The sequence below is a fragment of the Lampris incognitus genome, chromosome 1 (genome assembly GCF_029633865.1).
Source record: "Lampris incognitus isolate fLamInc1 chromosome 1, fLamInc1.hap2, whole genome shotgun sequence".
NCBI lineage: Eukaryota > Metazoa > Chordata > Actinopteri > Lampriformes > Lampridae > Lampris > Lampris incognitus.
Genome location: NC_079211.1, coordinates 11,693,470 through 11,715,597, shown reverse-complemented (window position 1 = coordinate 11,715,597; position 22,128 = coordinate 11,693,470). Strand labels below are relative to the sequence as shown.

Genomic DNA, 22,128 nt, shown 5'->3' with positions numbered 1-22,128 from the left:
TCGAAGTGCTGCGGAGCATCTTTTCGTCCTATGGTCTTCCTGAGGAGATCGTCTCGGACAATGGTCCACAATTCACCTCGCTGGAGTACAAAACATTCTTGAAAAGCAACGGCATTAAGCAGACCTTGGTGCCAGCTTACCATCCTGCTTCTAATGGTGCCGCAGAGAGAGCAGTCCAGACGGTGAAAGCTTCACTTCTGAAACAGCTGCTCGATGAGAAGAAACAAAACGTCACTATTACAGTGAAACACAGGCTCGCCAACTTCCTGTTGTCATACAGGACCACACCACACAGCGTTACAGGTTGCACACCAGCAGAACTGTTCCTCAAAACGTCAGCCTAGGACCAGGTTCAGCCTGCTGAAGCCAGACCTCGCTCGAGTGGTGGGGGCCAAACAACAAAAGCAGAAGGACTGTCATGACCGACCCGCCTCGAAGCTGAGACATCTGTCAGAGGGGGACTCAGTACTGATCCGAAACTTCCGTGGAGGAAAGGAGAGGTGGACGAAAGGGACAGTGGAAAAGAGACTCGGACCAGTCACCTACCTGGTGTGGAATGGAGTGAACCGACGTTCAGTCCACATTGACCATCTGCTGTTCGACCGACCCTCCAGTCCTCTTGAGGCATTCCAGTTTCAGGATGACCAGATGGGTATCAGCAACACCTACCCTGCAGTTGCGGATTTGGGGGGGAAAGGCACACCTGGAGCCATAGGTGCTAGCCCGTACTCACCTGAAGATACACCCGTTCCAAGGATGCAGGCTCCGGAGAAGCTTGCAACACCCTTACGAGGTTCGGTGGGCAAGGCCGTGTCGCCTCCTCACCGAGCATCCACTTCCCCTGAGGTGGTTGAGCGCCGATATCCTCAGAGAGAGAGGGCACCTCCAAAACGACTGTCTCTGTAAGATCAGCGAGTTCGTGAATAAAAGAGTTCCTGAGAGACTAAATTGTTCAACTCCTGTTCAGAAACAAATGTGAAAAGGAGTTCCTGATACTGATATGTAAATGGGCAAATGTGGGTCGAAGTGGGTTGTGTAACCAGTAATGACCAAGTAAAAGATGTTGAAAGTAATTTGCCATATCAGCATGTTTTAGAGTGATAATAATTTATAAGGGGAACATCATCGTTTAAGGGGGAGGAGTGTACTAGATCAACCGCGCTACCTAGTGGTGGTTAAGCTAGGCTCTCATATACCCCGGATGTTGACTGCTGCGACAGTCGGAGAGCTACAATAAAGAGGACAAGACGTTGGGAATTGGTCTTCGGCTCAAATCACTGTTATGGATATATTAGCAGTATAAGATACATCCAGATAATACAGAGAATATCTTACAACATCTTCAGTCTAAACTAGTTGGCAACTAACTAAATTAGTTGCATATTAGTTGAGTGCTTCACAACTTGTACTGCATGGCGGGTCGGTTTCTGTCTCAATGAATTTACCAACCACTGTTCTGCCGACGAGATTATGGCGTAAAGATTATGACTAATTGATGACTTAATTGATTATGACTAATGACTATTGCAAACTGTTCTCTTCTCTCACACGTCTTTTCTCTCTCTCTGAATGATGTCTTCTCCTTTCTCTCTTCTGTGTGTAAATGGTGTCATGTGAGTCTCCCTGGTGTGCACGTTTAGTCGGTCCTCCTCCTCCCAGGTCTCCATGGTGACGACGTGGACGCTGCTTGGCATTCCCCTCGTCACATTTTCTTTTTATACATCTTATAAATCCATATAATTTTGGTTATCCTGTTTTTTGTTTTGTTTTTTAACATGGTGATGCTGGTCGCGTGGCTTGGGGTCCTGGGCTGTTCCGGTGGCGTCTGGACACTGCTTGGCATCCTGCGCATCATATTCTTCATACGTTTTCTAATTCCATTATAATTCTGTAATCTTCTTTCAATGTTGTGTTCTGTAAATTGTGTAAACGCAACATCCATTGCACGTTGTCCATCCTGGGAGAGAGCTCCCTCCTCTGTCGCTGTCCCCGAGGTTTCTTCCTGAAAAGTTCCTAAAAAGAAAAAGTTTAGCTGTTGGCATTTGAATAAAATGTCAGGCTAGCAGTATTGATCGCCTTGAATAAAAGTTATTAATATTGTGAACGGTTATTTTCTTGCCCGGTACGGGATTCGATACGGGGTGTACTGCACCACAAGGCGACGTCACTAACCGCTCAGCTAAAGGGTTAAACCCGTTAGCTAGGGACTAACGTGTCTTATTAGTAGTTTACAGTATTATTTTATTTCCTCCCCCTTTTTCTCCCCAATTCTATTCGGCCAATTGCCCCACTCTTCCGAGCCGTCCCGGTTGCTGCTCCACCCTTTCTGCCGATCCGGGGAGGGTTGCAGACTACCACACGCCTCCTACAATACATGTGGAGTCGCCAGCCGCTTTTCACCTGACAGTGACGAGTTTCGCCAGGGGAACGTAGCGCGTGGGAGGATCACGCTATTCCCCCAGTTCCCCCTGCTCCCTGAACAGGCGCCCCGACCGACCAGAGGAGGCGCTAGTGTAGCGACCAGGACAGCGCCGGCTTCCCACCCGCAGAAACGTAATGTACGACGTCGCGAGGGGGTATTCCAGAAAGCGGGTTATGTACATACTGTCGCGGTTTTTCTATAGCCCGGATAACTATGGATGGAGGCGGGGACTTTTAGGTGCGACAAACCGGGCTTCACCACCGTTAGCTAGATAGCTGCGCCAATGCTAGGGCTAGCCTGCTAGTTAGCTAGTTAGCCGTGTGCTAATGGGTTAGCAAGCTCACCTCGGGACCAGGGCTGGTGATGGAACAGGGCGGCTGAGCTCTAGGCGGGGCGGGAGATGGATGGCTGCTCTCCGGGGTGCGTGTCTCTCTCTCTCTCTGTACTCTGGCTCCGGTGTGACCGGGTGAATGTCTCTCTCAGTCTCTCTGGGGAAGCTCTCGGGGGTAGTCAGCTAGCTACAGGTACCGAGGCAGTCTGCTGCTAACACTACCACTGCTAGCCACCGTATCTACTGTCTAGCCCAGGATACGCTAGGTTTCCCTGCTCTATCCCACGCTAAGGTGACAGTCTACGATATGGTTACTAAACAGTTCTGGCGCTTTGTCTCTCCCGCGGTGTCTAATATAGTTGCGTCTGTGACAGCGCGAGCTAACCTGCGATTGGTCCTCTAGCTGCACGAGCCCAGTGCAACATTCCAAATACATCCCCAGGCATTTCCCACTACACTGCCCCCCTCCAGCACTGTTGAGTCCCTTCAACATAAATGAACAACAGACTACAAAGATCAGTCTGATTAATCTAACACGATAAACGGGACAGAACACCCGCGAAATGAACTAGGCCCGGAACAAAGGGCGTCAAACAAATGTGGGTGGTCGCTATCCATACTGGACTCTTGTGACTAGCCTAGTAACCCCCAAGTCAACTAGTCACGTCCGTCAAAGTTAGTCTAGGAGCCAGGCGGGCCTCCGGACTGGCCGGCCCCGTCTGGTGGTGTACGGGAGATGGGACTCAGCGGCGTCGGCTTCGTCTCCTTCTGGGTCAGGGGCGTTGGACTGCCCGCCCGGAGCACAGGCTGCTGTCCCACGACGTTGGGTGATTGTCGACTCGCCTGAAGAGTAGCTGGCAGCAGTGTGTTGGAGCGGCTGGAACCGAGCCGGGGAGCCTGGTGTGCTGGGTCCTCCATCGTCGTTTGCGTGGAACAGGTCCTCCAGCCGGAGATCAAGGTCTTCATCGATCTCCTCCTGCTCTGTCACTCCTTCGTACTCCTCTGTTCTCTGCGCCCCCGGCTCCTCCATGTCAGCAGCGGGAGGACCTCCTTCAGGTGTTTCCTGCGGCCCTATGGCTGGTGCTGGAGCAGACAACAGAGCATGGCGCCTGTCATCTGTGCCCCAGATCTTCACCAGGCAGTCATCTGAGCCCGTGAAAATGCGTCGCCCGGTGCGGTCGAAGGTGACACAGTAGACAGAGGAGAGATGTCCCAGAATCCTCTTGTGCATCTTCATGTGCTGGTAGACAGCTGTAGGCAGTAGCTGGCGTAGACGGTAGGAGCCATTGAGCCGACGCCCATTGCTCGTCTCCACGATATTGGGTGGACTCCCATAGATAATAGGAGGCTCTGGGGGTCGTCCACAGTGCAGAGCAGCCAGCGCTGAGCCCTTCCACACAACATGCTTGCAGCTCTTGTTGGTACGCAGGAGGTTCTGCCTGCCGGCTCCCAGGATGCTGTGGAGACCAGGCACGCTGGCAGGAACCTCTTTCTCCAGCAGTGGACATACTCTAGAACACACTTGGAGTAGGTGGTCTGGGCTGATGTGCCTGTGCAACTTCACCTTGTTAATGTTGTCGATGCCACTGGCCAGGGTCTTGAGCTCGGGGGTGCTCATGCTGTCTCCTACCGGCGGAGGACTTGGAGAGCTATCGCGACGCCGCTCGTCTTCCCATGCTACTCGCCGGATTCTCCCTTTTCCTTCAACCTCTCGCCCCAGCGTCGCTTTAAAGTCATACTCGCGTGCCTCAACCTTCCTGATTGCTTCAGCTAGTGTTTTGGGTTCTGCCCCCAGGACTTCATACGCGATGTTTTGGTTCTTCAGCCCGCGCAGAAAGGCTTCTGCAGCGTAGGCCTCCTGCAGTGTAACACCAACCTGCGGGTATGCCAGTGTGACAAGTCTCCTCACTTCCTCGCCAAACTCATAGAGGGTCATCTCTCTGGCCTGCTTAACCTCGCTGAGTTTACGGCGCGCAGTTCCCTCAGGCAGCTCTTTACCGTAGCAGCGGCGTGACTGGGTGATGAGCGCGTGGTAGTCATCTTTTATCGGAGCCGGCTGCGCGATGACAAAAGACATGGCGTTGTCCCTCAGTCGGAGATACAAGGCGTCCAAACAGGTCTCGTCGGTCCAGCCCCTCTTTCTCGCCATCCGTTCGAATGGTCCAACGAAACTATCCCGGTCGCCCTTACCATCAAAAGTGGCGAGGAGCTTGATGTCATTTTCGTGTCCTCGGTCGGGACCTTGTGAGCTTCGGTTGCCGCTCCGACTTTGAAGGTCTCCTGTCTGGCTCTGTTGACCTCTAGAGGAACCTGCCTGCCCTCCAACGCTGTCATCCAGCAGGTTTCGGCCGCCGTTGCTGTCCAGGGACATTTGGCCACCCTGCATCCCGTCGGGGGGTGGTACTGCAGTCGCTCCATTTTTTCCACCATGACCGATCGGAGTGCTGGTAAGTGGTGCGGGCTCACTGGGTCCATTTCCTGTATAGCGCAGGGCTGCTGGGGCCGCTTTGCTGCTCGGCCTGGCTGGCGTCTCCTCGTTGCGCCGCTCGCTCAAGTTAGCCACTGCGGCCATAGCTGCTGGCAACAGGTGATCAGCGCCGTCTCGCTGTCTGGCCCCTGGGTTCTCCCGGGCCGGGGTGAACTGCGAGAGTAGGCTCATGTCTTGCACCGTTCTGCTAGTTCGTTCTCCGAGCACAGCCCCTGCCGACCCTACACCACTATCGCTTTGAGGGCTACTAGGAGAAACCCCTTGCTTCACTACTTGAGCGATGGGCGACAAACCGGGAGGCTCACCTTGGATATCTGAACGATGACGGGCCCAATCGGTGCGCTGAATGGGAGGTGTGATACGCGCTGTGAGGGCCTCCATCTGCATCTCTATCTGGCGTTGCATCTTAACCTGGGTCTGGCGTTCCATGTTTTCCATCTGGCGTTGCATCTGAACCTGGGTCTGGTTCATGGTTTCCATCTGCGCCAGGAGGAGCTTCATCCAGGCGTGCTCTCCGGGGTCTTCTGTCCCCACACCAGCACCATCCAGACTCAACTCAGACTGTTCTTTTACGTTTTCTTTGTCCTGTGACATTTTTATTTTTCCACTGATTTACGTGACTACTGAAGAAATTACAGTGCTTCACAAAATGGCTGACTCACTCAGTTGCTAGCTGGGTTAGCTCACAGTGTGCAGGCTGAATTATGCCGCCATGTGACCGGGGCAGGATCCTCCGGTGTTGAGATTATGGCGAATCCCAACCTTTTATCCCACTTCTGACACCACTCGTCGCGGTTTTTCTATAGCCCGGATAACTATGGATGGAGGCGGGGACTTTTAGGTGCGACAAACCGGGCTTCACCACCGTTAGCTAGATAGCTGCGCCAATGCTAGGGCTAGCCTGCTAGTTAGCTAGTTAGCCGTGTGCTAATGGGTTAGCAAGCTCACCTCGGGACCAGGGCTGGTGATGGAACAGGGCGGCTGAGCTCTAGGCGGGGCGGGAGATGGATGGCTGCTCTCCGGGGTGCGTGTCTCTCTCTCTCTCTGTACTCTGGCTCCGGTGTGACCGGGTGAATGTCTCTCTCAGTCTCTCTGGGGAAGCTCTCGGGGGTAGTCAGCTAGCTACAGGTACCGAGGCAGTCTGCTGCTAACACTACCACTGCTAGCCACCGTATCTACTGTCTAGCCCAGGATACGCTAGGTTTCCCTGCTCTATCCCACGCTAAGGTGACAGTCTACGATATGGTTACTAAACAGTTCTGGCGCTTTGTCTCTCCCGCGGTGTCTAATATAGTTGCGTCTGTGACAGCGCGAGCTAACCTGTGATTGGTCCTCTAGCTGCACGAGCCCAGTGCAACATTCCAAGTACATCCCCAGGCATTTCCCACTACAATACTCTGAGTTTATGTACATGCTCTAGGTTGAGTACATACTCTGAGTTTATGTACATGCTCTAGGTTGAGTACATACTCTGAGTTTATGTACATGTTCTAGGTTGAGTACATACTCTGAGTTTTCACATAACCCGCTTTCTGGAACCGCCTCGGAGGTAACGCGGGGATTCGAACCGCCGATCCCTGTGTTGGTAGGCAACGGACTAAACCGCTAAACTACCCGAACGCCCAGAAAACTGAATTTCTGTTGAATACGTTGTTTCAGGTGAACTTTTATCCATAAATGTAAATGTATTAAGACACAGGCTTTATTTGTGGGTTTTATGAGAAAATAGCACTGTTCTGCAAATCCCTGAAGCATATGAAAAAGAAAAAAGTTTTAAAAAATCCACTGGACATTACTGATGCCTTATTAGAAGAGACCCCCCTCTATGCTATTTTATATTTTGTCTTTTATTAGGTTATAGTTTTGTTTACATCGTGTGCTCCGTTTTCTAAAGAGCGTATCACTTGCCATGTATTGCTATATCATTTGTTATACAATTATACAATTAAAAAAAATCTATCTGTATGTTTTCATTAGGAAATTGACGCTTACGGGTGTCCTGACCGTAGATCAGCCAGTTGCTCACGACACAACGTTCTCGGGGTTTGGACCGGAAAGCAAGACTGATTCAAAATCAGACGTAGAAGGACGATTGCATGACGTCATCCAAGCGCGACTGTCGCGCTTGGTTGGCGTAATTCAATCATTTTCAACCATGGCGGCGGAGGGCTCTGAGGATATGAGCAGCAGCAGCGGGGAGCTTGAAGAAGAGTCTTCAGGTTGTTATAAATTATATGAATTGCATTTAAGGAATTATTTTATTTAAATTTTAAAAATATGATTTTTCCTATATGCTAGCTTTGGAATTAACACAGTCAAATGCAGATTATTATCGGCAAGCTAGGCTAGGCTATGTCAAATACACAGCATCGTATCGTAATTTGAAGTTACGCACTTAACAGAACTTTAAATCTTGAAATACGCCACCGTCCCAGATGGCTAACGTAAGATACTCACCCGAAGCCTTTCTCCAGCTTGAACAGCTTCGAGATGAAGATGATCAATTGGGTGCCGATAGATACATGCATACATAACTACATACATATATAGACAGACACATAGAAACGTTATTGACCCCAGGGTGAAACGGTTTTGCACCGAACAGTACACAGTAACAGAACAAGAGCACGAAACATAGTAATAATGGCTTGAGATTTAACATTCCCATGGTTAATTACATAGCTATGCTCTAGTAAGTATGGTTTCAGGAGGTTCCATTGCACTTTCATAAACAAGCCACTGTGGGTTGCCTGTGACATTTGGGGGTCTTCTCAGCTGGACTAGCCAACACAAATGCTGTATATTAATCCATAGTGAAAAAAAATAGGCGGAAATATCAGCAAAAACATCACTTGTATGCATGTGCTGCGGCACAATTTCCTTGAGGATGTAGGTGACATTGTTGACAGTTCGCCATAAAAGATCATTATGAAGTAATTAGAAAAACACTTGGTGGTATTTGCAGCTTTCATTTGCTTTATTTTAGGTTTGGTTACTGGGCAGTAACTGTTGAAAAGAGCTACTACAAAAGATGGTGGAGTACAAGTACATATTGATAAAATGTACTTAAAGACATTGCAGTCAATTCCAGTTATTCAGTATAAGCACTTTGGTTGTGGTTTTGTCACACACCCAATATATCCATTAGCGGTCAGAGAAATCACACAGATTACCTTGGTCACAGCAGTCACATCGCCATGTCTGACTCTAACGTTCAGAAGAACCCATGTTAACTATGCTCATCTGGCCTATTTCCCTTCCCACCTGCTTCTAACTCAATAGCCATGGAGGCCATTGCGTTAGAAGCAGTACCTCCTCCGACAGCAATACCTCCTCCGACAGAACCGACTGAGTTGTTGGAAGAGAACGGTGGTGGCGCCGTGATTTTTGAAGCCCCTGAAGTCCCAGCAGAGGCTAATGCTGCCTCGTTCTCGATGCCCACAAGGGCAGAGGACGAGGAGGGGGATCTACCAGCAGACTTTGAACGTTTGTGGAAAGCCGCCAATGACAATCCCCAGGACTTTACAAGCTGGACCGATCTGCTGCAGTACTGTGAACAAGAGGTGTGTGCATGTGTGAGAGAGGGTTCAATCAGTCAAGTTACATTTTATATCACGCTTTTCTAGCTGCAACAGCCACTCAAAGCACTTTGTGTGAATATGTGTGTGTTTTCACTTGGTGGTTGTATCTATTTTCATGTACATCTGTTTGGCAGAGAGTTAATTGAGAAACAGTCAAGAGCAGGGAGACACAGTAGTGCCAAAGCTGTGTGGATTGTTGTTGGCCCAGGTTGCTTGAAGTAGCCACAGTTGACAGCAGACTGAGCCTTGGAGTTATTTTTTCCTTAATCTCTCCGCAGAGTCATATCATAGCTTCCCGCAGAGCACTGGAGGCCTTCCTGGCTCGCTATCCTCTGTGTTACGGTTACTGGAAGAAGTTTGCTGACTTGGAGAGGCGAGCCGGGAACAACGACAAGGCAGAGGAGGTAAAGGCCACGGGGAAGTGGTGCTCAGTTCATTTTACAAATGTTCTGTTGTCTCTTGGAAAACATACAGCATGAATTCATGTGCTTTTAACACCAGAACGACCGGGATTTCACCCCTACCTAAAACGACCATGGGCCGTCAAAATGACAGCCGGTTTTTGAATTCTATATTCTGTCAAGATAAATACCCAATTGAGATATTACTGCATTGCAAATGTTAATATGTCTGTTAGGAAACAACTGACACCAAAATTAACATTTTAACAACTGTAATACTATTTTTAAAAAATTTAAACTTCAGAGAGACATGGTCAAACTTGAATAGCAAAATAGAAAAAGTGAAAATATTACCTGAAAAACAAAACGGAAAACACCTATTGCTAATCTGACAAACGTAACAAGGCTTATAATGTAAAATGTTAAAAAAGAACTGAAAATAAATATTGAAACAGTCCCAAACAACGACCAGAGCTTAAAAACTACTAGAATGACCACAGCCCACGATTTTTAAACTCTATATTCTGTCAAGATAAATACCCAATTGAGATATTAATGCATTGCATATGTTAGTATAGTATGTCTGTTAAGAAACGACTGACACCAAAATTAACATTTTAACAACGTTAATACTATTTTTCAAACAATTTAAAATGGCTGCTGTCCAATGCCTGTAAATACTGCAACGCTTCGGTGGTAGTCATGGTGTGTCTTAAACTGCTTCTGTAACCAGACATGTTGGCAATAATCAAAAATCAAGTTTAGGCTATTACTCTGTACTGGAGAACGCTAGTGTGTTGAGCAATGAACTTCACAAAGGAAATGATGTGACCAACACACATCATAAATAGTGATGTGACGTGCATGATCATGCACAAATTACGAGCCGTCTTCTTGATGGCTCATGGTTGTTTTAGGTAGATCTTATCGCAGCTTTTTTTATGCATATACACTACCGTTCAAAAGTTTGGGATCACCCAAACAATTTTGTGTTTTCCATGAAAAGTCACACTTATTCACCACCATATGTTGTGAAATGAATAGAAAATAGAGTCAAGACATTGACAAGGTTAGAAATAATGATTTGTATTTGAAATAAGATTTTTTTTACATCAAACTTTGCTTTCGTCAAAGAATCCTCCATTTGCAGCAATTACAGCATTGCAGACCTTTGGCATTCTAGCTGTTAATTTGTTGAGGTAATCTGGAGAAATTGCACCCCACGCTTCCAGAAGCAGCTCCCACAAGTTGGATTGGTTGGATGGGTACTTCTTGCGTACCATACGGTCAAGCTGCTCCCACAACAGCTCAATGGGGTTCAGATCTGGTGACTGCGCTGGCCACTCCATTACCGATAGAATACCAGCTGCCTGCTTCTGCTCTAAATAGTTCTTGCACAATTTGGAGGTGTGTTTAGGGTCATTGTCCTGTTGTAGGATGAAATTGGCTCCAATCAAGCGCTGTCCACTGGGTATGGCATGGCGTTGCAAAATGGAGTGATAGCCTTCCTTATTCAGAATCCCTTTTACCCTGTACAAATCTCCCACCTTACCAGCACCAAAGCAACCCCAGACCATCACATTACCTCCACCATGCTTAACAGATGGCGTCAGGCATTCTTCCAGCATCTTTTCATTTGTTCTGCGTCTCACAAACGTTCTTCTTTGTGATCCAAACACCTCAAACTTGGATTCATCCGTCCACAACACTTTTTTCCAGTCTTCCTCTGTCCAATGTCTGTGTTCTTTTGCCCATCTTAATCTTTTTCTTTTATTGGTCAGTCTCAGATATGGCTTTTTCTTTGCCACTCTGCCCTGAAGCCCAGAATCCCGCAGCCGCCTCTTCACTGTAGATGTTGACACTGGTGTTTTGCGGGTACTATTTAATGAAGATGCCAGTTGGGGACCTGTGAGGCGTCTGTTTCTCAAACTAGAGACTCTAAAGTACTTATCTTCTTGCTCAGTTGTGCAACGCGACCTCCCACTTCTTTTTCTACTCTGGTTAGAGCCTGTTTGTGCTGTCCTCTGAAGGGAGTAGTACACACCGGTGTAGGAAATCTTCAATTTCTTAGCAATTTCTCGCATGGAATAGCCTTCATTTCTAAGAACAACAATAGACTGTCGAGTTTCAGATGAAAGTTCTCTTTTTCTGGCCATTTTGAGCGTTTAATTGACCCCACAAATGTGATGCTCCAGAAACTCAATCTGCTCAAAGGAAGGTCAGTTTTGTAGCTTCTGTAACGAGCTAAACTGTTTTCAGATGTGTGAACATGATTGCATAAGGGTTTTCTAATCATCAATTAGCCTTCTGAGCCAATGAGCAAACACATTGTACCATTAGAACACTGGAGTGATAGTTGCTTGAAATGGGCCTCTATACACCTATGTAGATATTGCACCAAAAACCAGACATTTGCAGCTAGAATAGTCATTTACCACATTAGCAATGTATAGAGTGTATTTCTTTAAAGTTAAGACTAGTTTAAAGTTATCTTCATTGAAAAGTACAGTGCTTTTCCTTCAAAAATATGGACATTTCAATGTGATCCCAAACTTTTGAACGGTAGTGTATATGCGATTTTAGGAGCACTCATGGAGTGGCAGGGCTGTACCTTTTTTTTTCCCCACAAAGTTATTAAACTTTGAAAATCCAAAACTGTCAAAATGATGGCCTTGGTTGTTCTAATGTTAAAGGTCTGACCCATTGCTAATACTGTTTTTCTTTATACATTAAGATCAATTAAGCAAATGGCCATTAAGTGTAGAATCATTAAAACAAATGATATAATCAACAAGCCATATATGTATTTTCTGGAAACATGGGCTCTAATTGTTTTTTGTTTGTTTTTACAAGCCCAGCATTCAGGGATGTGGTGTTTTTGTGCTGTTGCAGGTGTGTGTGCAGGGCCTTCAGGTTATCCCTCTGAGTGTAGATCTATGGATCCACTACATCAACCTGTTACTGGGAACACTGGACATGAACCTGCCGGAATCACCCAAGCGCATCCGCAGGTATACAAACACTCACTGATATATACACATGTGCACATGCACACAGACAGATGTTCAGCAACACAAGGTTTGAACTTTTTCGGTGCCACATTGACCAATATGTCATTACAGAAGTCAGTAGCAGTAATTTTAGAGACACAGTGACTCCAGAATCAGTCTTCAACTTAAACAGTATGCCCCACTTCTTGTTTATTTATTTATTTAACTTAAGTTAATTTGTCTTTTTTATGCATACTTTATAATCCAGGTAAGGAAATCACAGAAATTTGAATCAGTTCATCTGGACACAACGTTTATTGAGAGAAACGTTTCATCACTCATCTAAGTGACCACTTCAGTCTCAACTGACTGCAGGTACCCCCACCCTTATAAACAATACAGTGGCATAACAACCAAAAACAACCATCAGTTTCATATGCAAATTGCCATGACCATTAACTAAAGTTAAAATGGCAATGTGTACAATTCAGAGAATTGGGGAATAGTTGCGTTCACAGAATCGCTATGATCGATAAGGGTGGGGATACCTGCCGTCAGTTGAGACTGGAGGTCACTTAGATGAGTGATGAAATGTTTCTCTCAATAAACGTTGTGTTCAGGTGAACCAATTAAACTTTCTATGATTTAGTTTATGTAGTTAACTCCTTCAGAGATCTAGGTCCTCTCTTCCACTCTCTTCCATTGCAGTTCTAAGACAAAAGCAGCATAAGAGGTTGAGGAAAAACAAAATCTGTCAACCTCTAATGTGTTTGTCCACTGGTTACAAGTTAGGCCTTTCTGCAGATTACTCCATATCTGTTATCTATTAATTATGTGGTAACCTCTGTGATTGTTAAGCTGTTCATCCCTTAAACTCTAGTAAGTCATTCGATTAGAAACTCTTCATGCAAGTTATCCCCTGACAATCTGTCTTGATAGGCTATTATTTGATTAACCAGTGAGCTTTATGAAAACACATGACATGAACAACGAAGTTATCTGGTAATTGTGTTTATTCTCCAGTGTGTTTGAGGATGCGATGGCTGCAGCTGGACTGGACTTCCACTCAGACCGGTTGTGGGACCTTTACGTAGAGTGGGAGAAGGAGCAGGGGGACATGGGGGCCGCCACAGCCGTCCTGGACAGAGTCCTCCAGATCCCCACCCAGCTCTACAGTAGCCACTATGACAAGTAAGGCTGTTCTCTCTCTCTTACACACACACACACACACACACACACACACAGACACACACACACAGACACACACACACACACACACACACACAAGGGGGTGGTTCTCAACTCGTATATTGTAAAGAAGCTTTCCTATATATTTACAAAACTCTCCTCTCACCCATGTGGATGGTATTTGTGCCTTCCTCATTCTTGGGTCCTCTACCTTAGGCCTGGGAGTTTGAGGGTTCAGTATCTTACCTGTTCCTAGAATTGTACTGTTCTGGACAGAGATCTCAGATGTTACTCCTGGAATATGTAGGAGCCACTCTTGAGTGCTCCCGTCACCACTGGGACAACTTTTGCCTTCACATTCCACACACTGTCTAGTTCCTCTCAGCCCTTGGTATATCTCCAGCTTCTCATATTCCTTCTTCTTGATTGCTACATCTACCACCATCTTCTGTTCTTTGTCCATCACCACTATGTCCAGGTAGTTGGCCAGTACTAGCTTATCTGTCGGGATCCAGAAGTCTCACAGGAGCTTAGCCCGTTTGTTCTCAGCTACCCCTTGCAGTGTCTCCCATCTGGACTTAGGCACCTCCAGCCTGTATTCGGCGCAGATTTTTCATGATGAACTGGCTAAGGGGATTCAGGCCCATGCAGAAAAGGAAGGTCACTTGTGTGATTGCTTTGAAGTTGGCTTCTAGGCCTTGTTCAGACTGCAGGCAAATTGGATTTGTTACTCAAATCAGATCTTTAAGACAGACGGTCTGCACTGTTATTTGCAAGTGATGAGATTGGATTTGTGTGTCCAGACATCACCAACATATCAGCATGGGTTGCTGTGGTAACAGTGTAGGCGTGAGTAACTACATATGCCAGAAATGTGCCAGAAATTGGTCCACCCTAAGGATCGGGTCCCCCGACACAAACAGCGCAATATAGTTGTTAAGTGCTAGGAGGATTGCCGTGACTTGTACATCAGGGAAACCAAAAAAGAGATGCTGGCCAAGCACAACACAGAAGCGCTAATACGTCAGGCCAGGACTCTGCAGTCTATATCCATCTACAGGCCAGTGGCCAATTTTTCAAGTATAAGGATGTGCACATCCTTGATAGGGAGGAACACTGGTTTGAATGAGGGGTCAAAGAGGCCATCTATTGTGAGGAGGGAACGACCATCTCTGAACCGGGCGGGGGGGGGGGGGGGGGGAGGGGCTAAGAGTATATCTGTTCCTCAATCTGTGAATAGTACACATTGCCATTGAAACTCTAGTTAATGGTCACAGCAATTTAGATATGAAACTGATCGTTGTTTTCGGTCGTTATGCCACTGTATTGTTTATAAGAATGGGATACCTGCAGTCAGTTGAGGCTGAGGAGGTCACTTAGAAGAGTGATGAAACGTTTCTCTCTCAATAAACATTGTGTCCATATGAACTGATTCAACTTTCTTTGACTCTGCAGTGATGGTTACATTTTTTTATTTTTTATTTTGTAAATGCTAAAAATGCCTTGAGATGGTGTAGTCGTTCAAATTCTTGCCCCTGGAACCACACATAGGCCCACACAAGGGCCATTAATCATACTGAGAAAATCTAAATGGAAAAAAAAAACTTTTATGAACAGGTCAGCTTTAGAGTGTTCTAGACTCCTCTTCCTCTCTCTCGCCATCTAACCTGACTTTATTTTCCCCACTCCCCACCCCCAAAATGCATCATTCACCCACGGCCGGCAGGTTTAAGACCCACCTGAACAGCTACGAGCCAAAGGAGGTCCTGTCGCCGGGGGAGTACGAGGAGCTGAGGGCAGTGTGCCGTCAGAGCCAGAAGGCAGAACGTGCTGAGCAGGCCCAGGAGGAAGAGGAGGAAAGACCACCAGGGGAGGAAGAACCCGCCACCCCCGAGGGAAAAGACTCTGTTAGTGCACCCTACCAACATACACACACAGACACCATTAGTAGTAGTAGTATTGTTATTATTGTTGTTGTATACAGACACCATTAGGAGTAGTAGTATTGTTATTATTGTTTTATGTTATATTAGGAGCTATTTTATATCCTTTTTTAAATGTAGATGGTTATAGGGGATTAAAAAAGAATATCACAGTTCCTCGAAATATTAATTGTTATGATGATTGTAATTATTGTAGAAATATAGATCCAAAAAGGAACTGAGGATTTAAAAGGTAAAATTTTTATAAACAGTAAAAATACATGCAATAAGTAACTAATACATTTGTTGTGTAATATATTTAAAATTCTTTGTTTTTGGTGTTTGGCTCTGTGTTCAGGAGGAACTGATACAGAAAATCAGGGAGCAGGTGTTGGTTTGCAGGGACAAGGTCTACCAGCAGAATGAGGGCGAAGTCCGCAAGAGGTGGCACTTTGAAGACGCCGTGAGTCCGGATTTCTCTTCCTCTTTCAACTGAGTCATCCCTGCATGTGTCTGCGCCCCCTCTTTTCTTTTTATCCATAATCTTACCGAGGCCATAATGAGGCCACTGCATGCCGCTCCATGCTGCTAAGGAGTCATGAGCATGGTAATCGTTTGTGTTTCCGTTGACATTTGAGTAGAAATCAGGGCTAGGACATCCCGCAGAAAAACTGCGATGACTACAGCAAATGACACCATGTAACAGCATCTGTCTATGTAATACACATTTGACATGTGTCTTCCACTGACCGCGACATGGATTCAGACATTTTTGTATCGTTTTGTTTTCTAATCAAAAAAGACAAACGCCTGCTTGCTGCAATTTCAGTACACGCTGTAGGATCAGTTCAGGATGTAGTGATGGCGATTTAAGATATCAACACTGTCAGATCACGAGATGTGACATAAATTTAAAACTGATCATTGAATACAGAGGTCATTAAGTTCTCCCACCAGCATGATCTGGCTGTGTTGAGCAGTTATTAAATAACGCCCGAAACGAGCACGGTTTTTAACCATTCCACGCCAAACCATGCGCTGATGGAAATGCCATCTTTGTCTCATCTTTACTTTCTCTCCTATGAGCTTTACTCTTATACAAAAAGAATGGTGAAAAGTTCTTATCAAGGCCTTCACCTGCGGGTCCTAATTGGCATCAAGAATTTTGGTGAATTTGTTGTTTTAGGTGTTTACATTTTTCTGCACTGAAGAAAACGGCATTCATATTCCACGACAAATCATTTTTATGTTCATTTTGGTTGTTATAATCTTACCTTTTATTTCTTCGAACAGATGAAAAGCTCTAATCAAAAGAATCTCATCCACCCTCTCTTCTACCTGCTCACCATTGAATCTCAGTTGTGCTTTATGTGTCCCCCCTCCTATTTCCTCTCTCATACTCGCTCTGTCTCTGTCTACTCACCATCTTGCAGATCAAGCGGCCCTACTTTCATGTTAAGCCCCTTGACCGTGTTCAGCTGAGGGCCTGGCACTCTTACCTGGACTGGGAGATAGCCCAGCTAAACAAGGACACCAAAGACTCAAGTGAAGGTAATTCAGTGACAGACATTTGTCAAATTTTGGCACTGTCCCACAGTTCTTTGTGTTTAATGTTAAGGGCATTAACATTACATCCTATCATGCGTGGGCATCAGTATATCAATTTACAAAGTGTCTAATTTCTTTCTTTCATAAAACACTTATGGAGGGTCCCGATTTTAAAAAGGCTTTAGGCCTAATTTTAATCCACCGTATCCAACAGCCTTTATAGTTCTGTGAATTTGACTTCATCTGAAAGCACATACTATTATGACATTGTTTTCTGTACCTAGATCCCACCCAAGAAGCCCAGCAAGGATCAGAGGCCGCGCCCCAGCCCGAGGAGGGGTCAGAGGGTAGCAGTGGGGTTGCTGTCGACGACCGCAGGGTCCACATCCTGTTTGAACGCTGTCTTATCGCCTGCGCTCTCTACGAGGAGTTCTGGTCCAGGGTGAGGTTTAAAAAGTGTGTGCGTGTGTGTGTGTGTGTGTGTGTGTGTGTGTCTGTCTGTCTGTCTGTCTGACTGTCTGTCTGTCCCCAGATGTACACGATGTATATGTTCAGAGGCAGGTTTATGTCTTGAGTCTTGCATTTATTTTTATCCAGCCTCTGTTTCTCTCTGAAAGCTTCTTGCTTGGTGCAAAAGAGGAAGTGTGTGGGTGTATTTCTGATTTACCATACTTGTTTTCAGAGTGGTGTGTGCCACATCTGAGTAATGTGTGCTTGTGTGCGCTCTTCAGTATGTGCAGTACCTGGAACCAAAGAGTGTGGAAGAGGCTCGTGCTTTGTACAGGCGAGCCTGCCAAATCCATCTGACTCACAAACACACCATCCACATGCAGTGGGCCACTTTTGAGGAGAGGCATGGTAAGAGAAAATAAGTGCTCTCCACACAGTACAAAAAAGCTCACACACACACACACAAGAACATACTACATAATGTAAGCAAAACAAAGATTTACAAAGGGGGGGAGGGGATTTGATTAATTAAACATGAACAGCATCAACAAATCGATTCTCAAAAACAGGAGTTGAACTCATCTCTAATTGCAGGGACCTCTGGATAAAAGCAGCCTTCAAATAGAAAATAATGTGTATTTTTTAAGATATTTTTTTAAGATAGATTTTTCTTTCCAAGAATCTTCAATTTCTGAAAAAAAATCAGTTTGCTGTGAGAGATCAATCTTTTAGTAGCTGCCACGTACTTGGAAATCTGTTCTTTCCCTCCGTCAGGTGACCTGGATGAGGCGCGGCGTGTGCTGGTGGATCTGGAGAAAACCCTGCCGGGGTTGGCTGTGGTCCGTCTCCGCAGGGCCGGCTTGGAGAGAAGGGCAGGTCGGCTGGACGAGTCAGAGGCCCTGCTGCGGGAAGCGGTGGCCCAGTCCATAGAGAAGCCCTCGCTCCACGCCTTCTATTCCATCAAGCTGGCACGGCTGCTGCTGAAGCTGGGCCGGAGCCCTGGGAAGGCCCGCATAGTTCTCCAGGAGGCCCTGCAAATAAGTCCGGTGAGCGACCAACAGAAGATAGTCTGGACCCAGGCTGTGGCCACGTTTATCTCGTACAACTCATTCAAGCTGTTTTTAGCAAACTGATAGTTTTTCAGAAATAGATCAGTTCTTTAATTCAAGTCCTCGTTATCTGCTATCAAGTTAGTAGATATTCTTCCTGGGGTCTTTATGGAAGAGACATTACAAACAATCCCCCCCTCCCAATCTAGCAAAAAAATTAAAAACAACTTAGGACATAGTAGCACACGTCAGACTGGAGTATTCAGAGGAAGGAGCAACAATTTAAGACTTTTTAAAGATATCAAAACATTTTTTTGTATCCTCAGTCAGTAGCTGGTTTGTGATTGTACTTGTCCACTTAATTGTCCTCTCCAGTCATTAAGGCGTTCCTCTTTTGTGCTGTTTGGACAACGTGTAAAATGTTTGCTTTGGTAAACGTGCTACTCCCCACCTCTTTGTGAAAAGAGTGAAGCGTTTTCTAAAGATGAGAAATGGATCAGTTTTTCAAAACGATGTGGACAGAGCTTATTTCATGTGAGCTGACAAGCAACAACAAGAAAGGCAGGCTTTAAAGGATACATGGTGTGGTTTGACTTCCTTTTTGACTCCTTCCTCTGCCTCCATAGACATTAGTTTTTGGTTGAACAATGTACGCCTAACCCAAAGTAGTAAACAAAACTCTACATTTCCTTGCTGAATTAGATATTTGATGTTGGCATGAAAACATATTGCTGACTTGTGCGGCTCATGTTTTGGTCTTCCGTTCAAAATGACATTAACATAGAAAAGTGGAGCCGTCTGAACATGCTTCTGATCAGTCATTTTAAATGTTACTCACTGCCTTGCTTAACTGAACTAAGCCTGCCAAAGATCGTCTTCTCTTTGTTAGGGTGCATAGCTCACAGTTTGCTGAGGCCGATGTCTCTCTTCTCTCAGGCGGTACTATTTCCTTCTTGTCTACCATTGTCAAGGCTCAGCGTTTTGGGGTTTTACCGATTTTCACCAAAAAATACCCAGATTTTTTAAAAGGAGCAGATCGGTTTAAACTGATTTTCACCTGGATTTTATGTTTCCACGGATTCAAAAGTTGTTCCTGTTTGTGTGAGGTTATGTAACCGTGTCTTCTTGTGGCGAAATTCAGCATACTGGATGGCTTTGAAAAATAAAAACCGAAAACGCTGAGCCTTGACCATGTCTATCTCTTTCTCGCCCTCCTTCCATCTGTCCCTCCTGCAGGATAATGGTAAGCTGCACCTAAACCTATTGGAGCTGGAGGTGTCAGGGGACCCGCGCGGCTCAGCAGAGGGGGTGCAGGAGTGTGTGACGCGAGCCCTGGCTGCACCTCTCTCCCCACGCGTCAAGATCCTCTTCTCCCAGAGGGGCCTGCAGTACGCTGAGGACTATGGGAACTCCATCCAGAGGTCAGACTTCACAGCAGCAGTTTGGACTGTTTTGTGCCATGTGTTGTACCCCCATTTGCGACTTGGTTTGTGATTTAAACTTACAATCCTGAACGCTTGTACATAAACTTGTGTCATTAGCTAATCCATGACAATAGCTAATCCATGAATACCAAATCATGACCCTTTTGTAGTTTTTCGTTTTAATGATTACTGTTGGGTTGGACTTTCCTTGTGTATGGTGTTTAACATCTTCACCATAACAGACAAATGCAAATGAAAGTGGGGGGTAGCAGTGAGTTTTAAAAAGGAACCAACCTTTTAAATAACTAGCTAATACTTTGGTTCAGCCATTCTTTTCCATTCAGTGGTGGAGAAGGTACTGACACAACAGCACTGGCGATCCTGTTTCATTTTGAATGGATCTCTTGGATTAAGTGTTTAAACACTACTGCAGTTACCACATATCACCATACGTGTCAGTATGTCCAACAAAAACAACATTCCTCAGGATTGTAACTTTCTGTTTGTATCCACCTAGTCAAGTAAAATATTAAGTGGCATAGAAGACTATTCACCGCCTTATAGAATTTGAGCTTGAAGAGGAGCTGAATATATCCTGTGTGTATGTCGTCTTCAGTGTGCTGTCCATCTACGAGGAACATCAGAAACTACTGAAGGAGCTAGGAGGCAAAAAGAGAGGAGCAGAAAATGGGTAAGAGACAAATGGATGGACTGACTCCAACTTAATCATGTTAATCCTTAGATGCACAGATCATTTGAAACTACTGTCCTCCATGACTGGGTCAAAAATGACCTGAATTACAATCGGTAGTATTTGCTGATTAAAAAAAGGCATGCAATCTTAATAATTTTGCAAAGGTAATCATATGAATTCCACACCAGAGTGGTCTCATGTTTGATATGTTTTTGGTCATTGTTATTATGATTATTAGTATAAACTGTATTTATATAGCAAGTTTCAGCACGGTGGCTCAGTGGTTAGCACTGTTGCCTCACAGCAAGAAGGTTCTGGGTTCAAACCCCAGGCCGTCCCAGGTCCTTTCTGTGTGGAGTTTGCATGTTCTCCCCGTGTCTGCGTGGGTTTTCTCCGGGTGCTCCGGTTTCCCCCACCATCAAAAGAAACATGCACGTTAGGGTTGATCCTCCTGTCTGTGCCCCTGACCAAGGCAATGGAAAGAAGAACTGGAGTTGGTCCGTGGGCGCTGCAGTTGCCCACTGCTCCTATACAATAGGATAGGTTAAATGCAGAGAACACATTCATTGTAAAAATACAATTCGTTGTAAGAATACAATGTTGAATAAAGTGGCTTTCACCTTTCATATGTAAATACAGCTCTAAGTGTTTTACATTAGAAAGTGGTACACAAGCCTAAAAAATACAATGAAAAGTCACTTTAAAAGTCTATTACAAGATAGAATGAATGTTAAAAGCAATTTAAGTGCATATAAGATGGAAAAACTAATAAGAGATTATAAGAGATTAAGCCTAAAGGAAATTAAAAGATAAAACCATAAAGGAATGAAAAAGCCAGAACTTGTTAACTGGAGCTATTTAAACCAGGGAAAACTCTTTGAAACACTACTTGTAGAATAAAATTAAGTAAGCCTTAATTTCTCACAGATTTTGGGTCTACGTGACAGTTGGTTGCTACTCAAATGACAAACAACAAATTACAAAATTTTAACACAATTTCATAGCATAGAGTTGAGCTATTATGAAAAAACTGAACTACAACAGAAAAATTTCGACATTTTATTTATCTATTTATTTTTCCTCCAATCTTCCAACATCAAATATTTGTTTCTCTAAGCCATATATTTCTTTAATCGGTGGATTGTTGATTGACTGCTGGTTGATTGACAGTGACATTGAGGACCCAGAAAAGCTGAGCAAAGCAGACGACGGCACGGCAGTGGCCATGACTCCTCAAGTCCCGCCCACCATGCCACATGTTCCCATAACCACGCCGCCTCCTCCTGTGATGGGCAGTGACATGAGCGCCCAGGGAGCCTACGCAGGCTACAGTAACTGGTACCAGGTGCGTGAGAGAGCAGGAAACACATTGGCTGTGTCCAAATTTGCACACTACACATTACGTACATATGTGTTTACATATCTTCCAGTGTACTATTGGTATATGAGTAAAAAGTACTATGGCTTTTTGGACATACTCTGTGTCAAAGAGCCATGCTACTTCTTTTCATACATTTGCGGGTTGATGATGACACTATAATTTTCTACCGGTGTAGTTGACTGACATCATTTTTTTAAATGTAAAAATAACCATTCATTTTAAAGAGGTCATATCATGCTTTTTTAGGGTTTTCCCTTTC

The 22,128-nt window shown here is 45.3% G+C and overlaps 1 protein-coding gene across 1 annotated transcript in view; it reads left to right on the top strand.

The window, feature by feature from the left end:
- Positions 1 to 7,396: 7,396 nt before the first annotated feature.
- si:ch211-114c17.1 (pre-mRNA-processing factor 39) overlaps positions 7,397 to 22,128 on the top strand; it is a 20,394-nt gene continuing 5,662 nt past the window's right edge. Inside the window, exons 1-14 of the mRNA XM_056299038.1 lie at positions 7,397 to 7,460; positions 8,524 to 8,804; positions 9,101 to 9,226; positions 12,116 to 12,234; positions 13,237 to 13,404; positions 15,128 to 15,308; positions 15,682 to 15,786; positions 16,757 to 16,874; positions 17,156 to 17,313; positions 17,603 to 17,729; positions 18,096 to 18,367; positions 19,607 to 19,791; positions 20,411 to 20,485; positions 21,659 to 21,833. Coding sequence (XP_056155013.1) covers positions 7,397 to 7,460; positions 8,524 to 8,804; positions 9,101 to 9,226; positions 12,116 to 12,234; positions 13,237 to 13,404; positions 15,128 to 15,308; positions 15,682 to 15,786; positions 16,757 to 16,874; positions 17,156 to 17,313; positions 17,603 to 17,729; positions 18,096 to 18,367; positions 19,607 to 19,791; positions 20,411 to 20,485; positions 21,659 to 21,833 — 2,154 coding nt within the window. The remainder of the gene's footprint in view (positions 7,461 to 8,523; positions 8,805 to 9,100; positions 9,227 to 12,115; positions 12,235 to 13,236; positions 13,405 to 15,127; positions 15,309 to 15,681; positions 15,787 to 16,756; positions 16,875 to 17,155; positions 17,314 to 17,602; positions 17,730 to 18,095; positions 18,368 to 19,606; positions 19,792 to 20,410; positions 20,486 to 21,658; positions 21,834 to 22,128) is intronic.